A 12,966-nucleotide genomic window follows, 5' to 3' on the forward strand; every position below is an offset into this window, starting at 1 on the left:
TTATTCATGCAAGTAATCTCATTACATTCAATAAGACTGTATGCAGAAGTAAAGATCTGTGCCACTGTGTTTAGTATTACTGACCTTTGTTTCTTCATGAAATTTGGTCCAATAAATTGTATTCATCAAAACTATCATGAGGAGAATAATGTACCACCAGTGTAGCCAGATCTAAACATTCAAAGCTCATGAATTGTACCCCAAAATTATGAGATTTGAAGAAAATAATTTGGGGGTTGTTTTTATTTGCCTTCTGGTTTTTGAGTCTTTTTAGAAAACTTTTCAAGCTTTACTCCACAGTCATGTAGGCTAGAAACTTGCTTTTTTTAATTGATGAAAGCTGAGATTTTTATGTAATCACAAGATTCCAGACAGAAAACACCAAATATGACAAGATTCACAATAAAATTGTGTGAGTTGGCAACTCTTGTTATATTTAAATCAGGCTTGACATCCGATAACCCTCTATCCCCCACCTTCCCTCCAAGACATTTTTTATGAAAGAGGTAAAAAGTGAGGTGGCAGAGCTTGCAGATGATGCTAAACTGCTCAAGATAGTTAAGACCAAAGCAGACTGAAGAACTTCAAAAAGAACTCACAGAACTAAGTGATTGGACAACAAAATGGCAAATGAAATTTAATGTGGATAAATGTAAAGTCATGCACATTGGGGAAAATAACCCCAACTATACATACAATATGATAGGCTGCTAAATTAGCCCCACAACTAATCAGGAAAATTATCTTGGAGTCATCATGGATAGTTCTCTGAAGACATACATGCAGTGTGCAGCAGCAGTCAAAAAAGCAAACAGGATGTTAGGAATCATTAAAAAGGGGATAGAGACAGGGCCGCTCACGGGGGGTGGGGGAGGGAAGTGGGGCAATTTGCCTTGGGCCCCATGAGCCCTGGCCCAGTGGCGGTCCGGGTCTTTGGCAGCATTTCAGCGATGGGGGGGCCCTTTCAGTGCTGTTGAAGACACGGTGCGACTGAAGGCCCCCCCCACCGCTGAAATGCCACCAAAGACTCGGACCGCCACCAGGTGAGTACAAGTGCCGCAGCTCCCCCACTTTGCCCCAGGCCCTCTGAATCCTCTGGGTGGCCCTGGATAGAGAATAAGACAGACTATCTTATTGCCCTTTATATAAATCCATGGTACGCCCACATCTTGAATACTGCATACAGATGCGGTCTTCTCATCTCAAAAAAGATATACTGGCATTAGAAAAGGTTCAGAGACGGGCAATTAAAATGATAAGGGGTTTGGAACGAGTCCCATATGAGGAGAGATTAGAGGCTAGGACTTTTCAGCTTGGAAAAGAGGAGACTAAGGGGGGATATGATAGAGGTATATAAAATCATGAGTGATGTGGAGAAAGTGAATAAGGAAAAGTTATTTACTTAGTCCCATAATATAAGAACCGGGGCCACCAAATGAAATTAATGGACAGCAGGTTTAAAGCAAATAAAAGGAAGTTCTTCTTCACACAGCGCACAGCCAGCTTGTGGAACTCCTTGCCTGAGGAGGTTGTGAAGGCTAGGACTATAACAGTGTTTAAAAGAGAACTGGATAAATTCATGGAGGTGAAGTCCATTAACGGCTATTAGCCAGGATGGGTAAGGAATGGTGTCCCTAGCCTCTGTTTGTCAGAGGGTGGTGATGGACGGCAGGAGAGAGATCACTTGATCATTACCTGTTAGGTTCACTCTCTCTAGGACACCTGGCATTGGTCACAGTTGGCAGACAGGATACTGGGCTAGATGGACCTTTGGTTTGACTCAGTACAGCTGTTCTTATGTAAAAATGCAAATGGAGAGCACAGTTCTACAGCCCTTATTGGCATGGTTGACACCCGTGAATTCACTGTCTGATCTCACACCAGCGTAAATGAGGATTACTCCTTTTTGTGCATATTTTGGCTTTGGGCCATGGGCACGTGCATAACCAAAAACATCCATGTTCTAGATTCTGATGCTGAACTTCTGTGCTCTAGGTCTGGCCCGAACTGCTGAGAGCGGGTTCAGGCCCTGGTGAAAAAAATTTCAGGCCCCCCCTGCAAGGACGGACCGGCTAAACAGGGCCGATGAAGCCGGGCCCCAGGCCCCCTTCCGGACCGCCGGGCCCTGGTAATTTCTACTGGCTTCCCCCCCCTCTCGTCAGCCCTGGGTCTGGCTCCCTGAAATCACATAGGGCAGGATTCAGCAAGATACTTAACTATGGACACAACTTCAAGATGTGCCCATTGCTAAGCGTGTGAGCAGTTCAATCCTATGTGCTTAAAGTAAGGCACATGTTTAAGACTTTACTGAGATCCAGTTCTGCAGGCTGTGTTCATACTGAGCCAGGAAGGAGTATTTTGGGAAGATGTTTGGTTGTATAGAACCCCCTCCCCCTCTGATTTATTAGTGCACACAAGAAATCTGACATGGTGGGCTCTCTCTGGGCCCGCCAGGATACTACCAAGGTAACAGTAGTTTGTACCCATTTTGGAGGGACAAAGTGAAGAGTGTATGTAATAATACTGTACAGACTGTGTATTGACTTTATGTTTTGGCAGACATCAAGATTTATTGTCCCTTGAGGTAAATATTTATATCCTGGGTCAATACATCTTGATTTTTTTCAGCTCTACACAAGTCAGTAATTGCTTATCATAACAATCAAGACCTGAGGTCCAAATGGAGATTTTGAAAGTGGAGCTGCTAATGCTTTGTTACGTCTCTGTACTAGAAAGAATACCACTTTGTTGTGTGTGCATTTAAGATCATAGATATATTAAGTGTATTTTAGCTCTTATAAAATGTATGTATCATAGAGCTTATCAATCAAACAAATGTTTAGGTTTTTTGATAATGGATCATTTGAATGAGGAAAAAAATCAGTAACATTTTTTAAAATGTGTTTTTTCATTATCTTATTTTTTTAAGGCATTGGCATGTTCTCTTTCAGGTGGCCTGGCATTAGCTCAAGTACTATTTTTTTATGTGAAATACCTGGTTCTCTTTGGTATTCCTGCTCTTATTATTCGAATGGATGGACTCAAACCTCCAGCTTTACCTCGCTGTGTGAGCACAATGCACAGTTTCACTGGAATGTGGAGGTCAGTAAGTTTAATTTATTATTCATATGACTAATTTCAGTGTATTTATGGTGTGTGTGTTCTGAACTATTCTTTAACTTTTCATCTTTTACATGATCTTCAGTTTGAGGATTACTTTTTTTTCATGCCACAGAGATAAAGGGAAGCCTGCCTTTCAGGATTTTCAGTGTCTTAATGATTAGAATTTAGATCCGTGACACTTGACTCCACTAAGCTGACTATTTTTTTCTAGATATTTATGAAATACAATTCATTTTTCAATCTTGGTCCAAAAAACACCCTTCAGTTGAAAATTCATTCAGAGAGGGATAAGAAATACATGAATAGTTACCCTGAGAGCAGTGGCAGATTAATAAATTTGCCACCCCTAGGCCCTCAAAAAATTGCTGCCCCCCTGCGCCAGCTCACCTTCGCTCCCCTGCGGCAGGCCTGGGAAGGAGCGGGGAGAAGGGGAGTTGCGGTGCGCTTCGGAGATGGCGGCGGTGGAGTGGAGGTGAGTTGGGGCGGGGGGCGGTTCCCGGCCCCCCCGGTTACTCCCTGCGCCCGCAGGCCCCAGCTCACCTCTGCTCTGCCGCCTCTGAGCACGCTGCTACTCGCTTCTAGCCTAGGAGGGAGGTAGAAGGAGGGAAGTGCGGCACGCCTGTGGGGAGGAGGTGGGCTGGGGATTTGGGGAAGGGGCGGAGTTGGGGAGGGGGCATGAGCAAATGGGGGGTAGGGATAGCTCAGTGGTTTGAGCATTGGCCTGCTAAACCCAGGGTTGTGAGTTCAATCCTTGAGGGGGCCACTTAGGGATCAGGGCAAAAAATTGGTCCTGCTAGTGAAGGCAGGGGGCTGGACTTGATGACCTTTCAAGGTCCCTTCCAGTTCTAGGAGATTGGTATATCTCTTATTATTATTATAAATTTGCCGCCCTAGGCCTAGGCATTGTTGGCCTAGGTGATAATACACTGCTGCCTGAGAGGAGAGTTGTGGATTATAACACTTTTTAATAGGAAGAAAACTGTATATCTGAAGAGAACTTTCCATAGCATTAGCATGTTAAAAACAATATTCATATTTTAGCATGAAATTCTGGTCTCCCCCAGGTCAAAGTAAATATTATGGGCAATCAAAATGAAAACTGTGGTTGTGAAGCTTAGAAATTGCTTTAAATAATTAAGCCTGTCAGCTCTTCAGCGCCAGGTCTCCTTTTTCACTGTGTGTTTGTACAGGGCCTAGCATGATGAGTAGGGCCCTACCAAATTCATGACCATCCGTGAAATCTGGTCTCCCATCTGGTCTTGTGTGCCTTTACCCTGTACGTTACAGATTTCAGGGGGGAGATCAGCGTTTCTGAAATTAGGGGTCCTGACCCAAAAGGGAGTTGCGGGGAGGTCAACATGTTATTTTAGGGGGGGTTGCAGTATTGCCACCCTTACTTCTGTGCTGCCTTCAGAGCTGGGCAGCTGGAGGGCGGCAGCTGTTGGCTGGGCGCCCAGCTCTGAAGGCAGCAACCCACCAGCAGCAGCATAGAAGTAAGCATGGCAATACCATACCATGCCACCTTTACTTCCGCACTGCTGCTTTCAGAGCTGGGTGGCCAGAGAGTGGCGGCTGCTGACTGAGGGCCCAGCTCTGCAGGCAACAGCGCAGAAGTAAGGGTGGCAATACCATACCATGCCATCCTTTTTTTCCTGTGCTGCTGCTTCCAGCAGTTCTGCTTTCAGAGCTGGGCTCCTAGCCAGCAGCTGCTGCTCTGCAGCTGCCCAGCTCTGAAGGCAGTGCCGCTGCCAGCAGCAGTGCAGAAGTAAGGGTAGCAATAGCGCAACACCCCCTACAATAACCTTGCGACCCCTCCCCCCCCAACTTCTTTTTGGGTCAGGACTCCTACAATTACAATGAAATTTCAGATTTAAATAGCTGAACTAATGACATTTACAATTTTTAAAATCCTATGGCTGTGAAATTGACCAAAATGGGCTGTGAATTTGGTAGGGCCGAATGATGATGCTTGATGTGGTAGGGATTCTATGTACAGTTGTAATACAAATAAAACTTTCCTTTTCCTTTCTTTAAGTTAGTAGGCCTGCATGCTGCACTACTATCAGGACTGACTTGGATGATTTTTTTTTTTTTACGTCAGAAGCTGACCATATCAAAGAAAACTAATTATTTACCAGGGTTTTGCTTTGTGGCAGTAGAAAACATTCAAAAAAGGAATGGGTTATGTGGCTGAGGTTGGAGAGGAATAAATAAGACATTTTAAAATAATTTAAAATCCAAGCTACTTAATAAGAGACCCCTTTGGAATAGATTCTCCTTTGAAATTGTAAACTGAACTTTTGACCCTTCAGGTTGGAAAAAGAAATCTTTTTTTGTTTTTTTGCCAGCCTGTGAACTGATAGCAACATCTTTTGGCCTGCCTGGACTTTGAAAGCAGAGTTTGAATCAGTAGCCAGTGTTTTCCTGCTGTGTCAATTATTACTCTGTGGATCTGAGCATTGCTCCCGAGTTGTAAACTAAATTGAACATCAGCACAAATACAGACAATATTATTGTGTTATATATAAATAGACCATGGAAGAATTGTTATTGACTGTGAAAGTAGAGTAGCTGCTTTTTTTTTTAAAGCTTTCGTTACACTTCCAAAAATATATATTAAATATTTTAGTTAATATTTACAAATTTTATTAGATCATTGAAACTTTTGTTCCACTAGGTAACCAAATTTAGATTGTTTTGCAATCTTACGGTAGAAGAAAAATATATTACTTTTTTGCCAAAATGTCTCATTCACTGATGTGCATAGGGAACAATCATGGCCAGAAATAATTAAATATATTTCACAGATTGTATTTGTGTATTGAAATCAGTTCACGTCCAGCTGATTTGATGTGTTGCTATGAAAGCCATATGAGTGGTAGAATTTCCCATGGCTACTAGTGAATTATGGGTCAATTTCAGTTATCTAAGAAATCTCACATAGCTTGCCCTCTGCATCCCCTGAGTTATGATTCTCTCATACCCTTACAGTTAAACTCATGAATCACTGCTATCCACAGGGCTGCAATCCTTTTTATGTGTTCAGTGCCTTATATAGAAATATCACCATCGGGAGGTGGAAGCTAGAATAACAGCCTTTTGTTTTTAGTCTAGAGGTTTGACTATCTCAGGTCATCCCATCAAGAATTTTAGTAATGTATCTTGGCTGCATCCAGGATATCAAAAAGGTTGGAAAGCAAAATAGCCTGTATTGTGAGGTCTAGGAAACTGTTGTCTAATTCTGATACAAACGCTGTATTTAATTTGTGTGTTACCAGGCTTCAATGACTACCCTCAACAGCTGTGTCACAATTACAGTAGTAATAGGATGGGGTCTGCTTGTAATGGTGTGCAATATGAAGACTTGCACTAGAATCTGGCTTTATGGAACAACAAAAATCTGAGGCTGGTAAAGACTCTTAGGGCTAAGGTGGGGAATAGAATATTACCAAATACATAAAACAAAATAGAGTGTAGTGGTGACAAGCAGACACTGTCAGTGAAACAGCGGTTTAAAGATAGCATTCAGAGAGTATAAAAGCACGATGATACTCGCATTGATAGATGCATGCAGCCCCTAGGTATAGTAGAGTGAGGCTATGGAGATTAGGAGGATAATGCTAATGTCACACGCAAAGCAAGGATATCAACTGAGTAAGGATTTCACTAAGTATTGTTCCTGGTAGGTTGGACAGATTGATTTTGTTCTTACAACAGCATCTCATGTCCTTAAAGCATAGAAACATAGATGCTTGCGTTGCAGACTCATGCAGGAGTTCCTAGTAATGATTGGTACTTGCCTGTTTCATGGTGCGATGTAGCATGTAGAATGTCGTGGGACCAGGAAGAAAAATGCCATGGTCTGTTGTTGAAAATATTAGGAGAGCTCAAGAAACAAAGAAGACTGCAGAGAAACAATCCATGTGCTTCCCATATGACAGTAAACAATTATCCAACAGAGTGTCTATTGCAAAATGCATGCATATAAAAATAGTAGTAAAGAGTCATGTTACCCTATTTGACAGTAGACTTTTGCTAATTTTTTACTTTACTAGTTCAAAAATGTTTGGGAAAAAATCAGCAGTCTCTCTACAGTTCTCATCAAGGATACAGTTACTCAGTATGGTAGTGAGGTTTCATATGATTAAGATGTCATTGTTTTTACTAAAATTTACTAGCACATTATGCAGTATTATCATACGTAATTAAAACTAACTGCTTTTGTGAAAATAGTGTGATATCCAACTCTGGATTTATGCAAGATGGGACAATAGCTCAGTGACAGACCAGGATAGAGTATCTAACTGGCTCTTAATGACTGCATTTCCAAATTCCAGCCACAGGGAATCAAACTGCATTTTATTTAGAGAATTAGCAAGAATATTGTAACAGCAAGGTAGCTAAGCACATGTGATAAGAACCAGTATTGTTGGAGGCTTAAAAATGCTTAAAGAAATCCTTCTAGCCTAATGCTTGCTATACAGATCCTTAGGCTACAAGCAAATAGTTCAGCAAAACTAGAAGAGATTGAATTCTGTTGTGGCTCTAACAGCTTTACACTGATACTTAGAAATTAGTTCTGGTTGGAAAAGTGCCCTCCTAGTGGGATACTGATGATTAAGGGTCTGGAAATTAGGGATCTAACAGATAAATAATATACATTACAACACCTGCTAATTTCAGTGTGTCAATACAGAGGGTGATTCCTGCAGGAGAATTCAGTGGAGAAGCCTGCTAAACATTTTCCAGAAATGTTAATTAGCCCATATGCTGTTTATGAAGAAAAGTGTGTTTCTCTTTTATGTGCCCATCCTACTTGTTCAGTGAGTATGGAGCACATGCATATGCAAAAGTAAATGATCAATGTATCTTGAAATCCTATGGAAACACCATAAACTCCCTCTGACAGGAAGACATTTACTGTTAGGGACTACAGTGTGGAGACAGGGAAACACAGCTACGCTTCTTCCTCCTCTCCCTTTCATGGGTAAGCGGTGCTCCCCCACAGCTCCCCATGCTCCTTGAATAGTGCAGCCTGAGTTTCCCCCTATTGATTCCATCCACTTTAACCACTCTGTATTATCTAGGGTCCAGTCTTTACTGGCCTCACAGCCAAACTTAAACATGTTTCAATCTTGGCATCTGCAAAATACTGTCTTACAGTTTGGAGGCAAGTATGGGGGGTGGGAACAGACATTTCTTAAAAAATGGTCTTAAGACATTGTTTTAGCCTAGGTTCAGTGAAGCCTTGAAGATGAGGACTCTCCAGGAAATGGTAGGATGGAGTTTGTTGGAGACAGGTTTTTCTAGGGATATCTTTCTGATTTGTACATCCAGAATGGAGGAAATGTAATTGGAGAGTGGTAAAACAGATCCCAGCCAGGAGCATTAATGTGTTGAGCAAGGGGATGGAGAAAGGTCTGGCATTTTGAGCTGCCATGTAACAGATTCCAGGTTGCATTCCATGCTTAGCACCCTAATTCTTGTCCATGTAGGTGTTTGAAGCGATGTGTCTCCAGAAAGGAGAAAGATTTGTGCCACTTTAAATGATAGACCCTGCTCATGGAGAGCAAACATGGTTCTCTGCTGGAACTTCAGTCTTATCCTCAAGATAAAAAAAAATCTTGGAGCATGGCATGGACCAGATGGGAAATGCTTCTGCCTAGAGGCAGAATGTGCTGGCTGCAGGGCAGGAACCAAGCTCTGTGATTGTGTTGTGTTACCAACAGAGCAGCTAAAATGTTGCTGGAACAACGTGCATTGACTTGCTGTGTGATGAAAAAGTAGCTACTCTTGCCAAGAGTGTGTGTGTGTGTGTGTGTGTGTGTGTGTGTGTGTGAGAGTGAGAGAGAAAGTAAAATATTAATATGTTAAAAATATCCCACAGATATATTGGTGACATCAGATAGTTGCAGCTGGGTTATGGTTTGAAGGAGATTGTTTAGATCAATCTAGGTCATCTGCCTCCTTATTGTTAATGGATTATTTGCCTTTATATGATGAGTATATTATTTATGCTAGATCTTAGGGAATTGTAAATTGTAGGCTAGAAACTTGCTGTAGGTTAATAATATTCCTGGCTGTAAATGTGCAGTATAAAACAGGCCTATAAAGTGGTAAGTGTCTGTCTCTGTACCTGCCTGTGACAGGGTCAAGACTCACCACTGCTGGCACCTCCCGCTGGTTGCTTCAGGAATTAACTCTGTTCAGTCATGGAGCACCCTCTGTGTGTGGTGTCTTGCTGACCATCTGCTCTGCTGCCTTGGGACCCGCATTGCTCCCCGCTCGGCGGTGTCCTCTTCAGGACACTGCCCTCTGGCAGTGCCCACTACTCCAGTCTCACCCCCTTCGGGGGGTGGGTGGGGGGTTAACAGCAGTCTTTCCTCTTGCACCTGCCGGAATGGCCAGCCACAACCCCAAAGTCTAGCCCCTTAGCTCAGGGGCAAGTTGCAATCTGTTTGGCCACAGTTTTCTGGAGGGAAGGGGGGACCCAGGCACACCCACTGCTCTGGGTCCCGACCCAGGGACCCTCTAGCGGCAACCTCTTCCTACCCTCCTTCGTTCCCCTCTTGTCCGCCTTTCTTCCCTGGGCCACTTCTCCTTTGTCCCTGTGCACCTTCTCATCCCTTTGTGACAGGGGTCACAAGCCCAGCAGGTAACAGGGCTGGAGCTCTCTCCTGCTCCCCAGAGCCTGCTCAGCACTGCTCTGTCCAAGGTGCTGGCTCCTTACCTCAGGAGCCAGTCCTTCTCCCTTGTTCATCAGGGAGAGACTGACTTCTCCTCTGCTAGGCAGCCTTTATATAGGGCCTCGCCCAGCCCTGATTGGCTGCCTCTTCTCTGCCCTGATTGGCTCTCCACAGGCCTTTGTTGATTGGCTGCCAGTCTGCACAGCCTCAAAGGCCTGTTCCAGCCCTTTTCTCAGGGGGTGGGGTGATGGCCTCACCACACTGCCCCTTTCTCCTCCAGATTCTACCTTCCCTCACTGTTTTCCTTAAAGGCTTCCTACCATTGCAGTTACTTCTCCAGTTGTCTTTTATGTCTGCTAGAAAAGACCATATGAGAAAATGTTTCTCCTTTTCATACTGCTCACTCAGGGGGAAAAGACTCTCAAATATTAAGGCCCTGAGTGCGAGCCTGATAGACCAGCTTGCTTGTGTGTAACTTTTTTTAATGACGAACAACAAACAATTGGAAACCCAGTCATTTATCAGCTGCCTGCTCTGCTTTGGACATTTGATGTCACTGCATAGACTGCAGTTGCAGTATTGGAGGGTTTATATTGTAACAAAATCCTGTGTTATGCTTTGGATTTCTCTTTTGGAGCCACAGCATTCTTTGGCCTTGATGCAGGGTCTTTAAATTAATTGACTGTTGCTATGAGGCTTGAGAGATTGGAGAATCAGGGCTAAATTTCCTATCACAGAATTTGCCTCTCAGATTCCATGGGACCATTGGAAAATTGTAGCCATATAACTTTTAATTGAGATGTACCTCGGGGAAAAGAAGAGAAACTCTTCTGTAACTGATTCATCATAAGAATTTCCATATGAAAGAGATGATCAAGGGTCAGTTTAGGGGCAAATTCTGCCTATCCTTGCATGTAATGGAGAGGCTGCATAGGAGAATGCCACACCTCCTGTGGCAATATGGGGAAGAGATTGGGGGAGGAGTGAGAATATGACCAGCATATTTAGGATCTGCCCACCAACCCCACCCACTTTGTAAGGGAGCACTGGGGCAGCATTTGCAGCTGCATGCCAAAGACTATATTAGCAGCTGTGCTGCTGTCTTTTGACTTGGGAGAGGATTTCCTGTGGGACTCAGACAAGACAGGGGAAGGGATAGCTCAGTGGTTTGAGCATTGGCCTGCTAAACGCAGGGTTGTGAGTTCAGTTCTTGAGGGGGTCACTTAAGGATCTGGGGCAAAAATCAGTACTTGGTCCTGCTAGTGAAGGCAGGGGGCTGGACTCAATGACCTTTCAAGGTCCCTTCCAGTTCTAGGAAATAGGTATATCTCCAATTAACTTTTGTATTAATTATATTGTACAAAATTTACTTGTTTTGAATAGAAAATCAATGTTTGAACCCCTATAAATGGTCTAGCAGCTTTCTCCAAGAAGATCAGATCTTTCTAGGTAATTTCCTTTAATTCTGGCCCTCTGTTCTGAAATCCCTTCCCTCCAATGGGACTGAACCAGCAGCTAAAAGCAAAAGCTGAGAAAAGGCAAGACAAGTTTGTGCTTCCTTCCCTGTTCTCCACAGATTATGAATGTCATTTTCAGGCTGTTTCTAGTCTTTGATGGCAAAAGGCTAATGGTGAAGGTTTTCCAGTTTATCACAGATGCTGCATTTGTAAAACTGTTTTATAATTATTTAGAATGGTTTTGAATTTCTGTCCTGCTGAAGTGAGTGAATCCTCACTCCTCTCATTTAACAAAGTGTTCACCTCAGAACTACCTGTGCACCAAAAATTTCAATCTATTAGATGATCCCCTAAACGTAGCAAAGGGCTACTTACAAAGCAACCTTGAATTAGAAAGAATTTCTCTTACCATGCTGAAATGTTCTAGTTTTAGTAATTAATCCATCAGTTAAAAGGAGGTTGTGTTTGAAATCCATAAATACAAGAAATAGATATTACCAATTTGAGAGGGAACAAACCCAAATACTTTAAAGTCTAAGAGCCGCATTAAGCCCTCACTTGTGCACACACGCACTGAAGTCAATAAGGCGTGTGAGTATGAGAGAGAGAAAGAATTGGACCTGAGATCAGTTGTAGAAACTATATATGAAAAAACAGTTTTCCAAGGAGACCTTGTGTTTGCATGTACTTGTAATTAATCAGGATATGTTTAAAGAATGCAGGTGGGTTTTTTTTTAAGATGCCCGCAGTTTTGAAAATTGTTTCTATTGTAAGACTAATATCCAGAAGCTACTGAGGAAAGAGCTCTTTACATCCTGTATTGCTGAAAAGGGAAATGTGGTGCCATAGAGACCTTCATTTGCATAGGCTGCCTACGAACAATCCTCTAGTGAGGAGTCACCATAACTCATGAACTTGGATTTTGAGGGGTTGTAGGCTCCCAGAGAGGCTCAGAAAAAGGAAGTAGCTCTTAGCTTGTGGCAAAGAGCTCATTTCCAAGCAGCTTGGACTCTGCTTAAAGGTCCTAAGTGCTCTTGGCTTCCCTTCTGGGGACACTTCGCTGTGAGAGAGAATGCAGAGGACAGCAGCAGAGCTGAGTGGGCTCTGGTGGGGCCCTGCCTATCCATCACCTTAACGCTAAATAACAAACTGGCTTAGATGATGGTCCCTCCAGGTGAACCAGCCCAGGTCCCTTGGGAATGGAGACAGATTTGCAAAGAGGTACTTGGATTATGGCAGCCTGCTGATCCAAACCATAAGTGAGGTTCGGTGGACAGATAAGGTGGGCTGGTCAAGGAACTGTCACCTGTGGGACATACACTGGCCGATGGATAGGGAGCTGGACAGATTACTACCTAAGTTACTGGAAAGGGGCCTGGGGGGCATTTTGCTGTTTATGTTCATATATATTCTGTTGCTGTGTTTTCCCAAGTTTGACTGTGTTCTCTTTCCCCTATAATGATTTTCTTGTTTGTACAGTCTTGGGGCGCTTGCCAGTATGGAAGTTCTGCCTGTTGAAGCTACATTAATTTTTCTATGGGGCCTCAATGCAGTTTAGTTATTTGTCAAGAGGGACTCTAGATATATTGAAACTGGCCCTTTTTGCTGACATTAACCACCTGGCAGAAGAGTTACACTATAATAGGATGTCATAAAGAAAGAAATGTACCACATCTGCTGTTTCTGAAATTTTGTTCTGA

The 12,966-nt window shown here is 43.1% G+C and overlaps 1 protein-coding gene across 5 annotated transcripts in view; it reads left to right on the forward strand.

Moving 5' to 3' along the window:
- The window catches only part of HHAT (hedgehog acyltransferase), a 365,126-nt gene that overhangs the window by 87,154 nt on the left and 265,006 nt on the right, over positions 1 to 12,966 (forward strand). For all 5 annotated transcript variants that reach the window (XM_039528544.1, XM_039528543.1, XM_039528546.1 and 2 more), the window contains exon 8: positions 2,952 to 3,102. In XM_039528544.1, the coding sequence (XP_039384478.1) occupies positions 2,952 to 3,102 (151 nt within the window). The remainder of the gene's footprint in view (positions 1 to 2,951; positions 3,103 to 12,966) is intronic.

The sequence above is a fragment of the Mauremys reevesii genome, linkage group 3 (genome assembly GCF_016161935.1).
Source record: "Mauremys reevesii isolate NIE-2019 linkage group 3, ASM1616193v1, whole genome shotgun sequence".
Lineage (NCBI taxonomy): Eukaryota > Metazoa > Chordata > Testudines > Geoemydidae > Mauremys > Mauremys reevesii.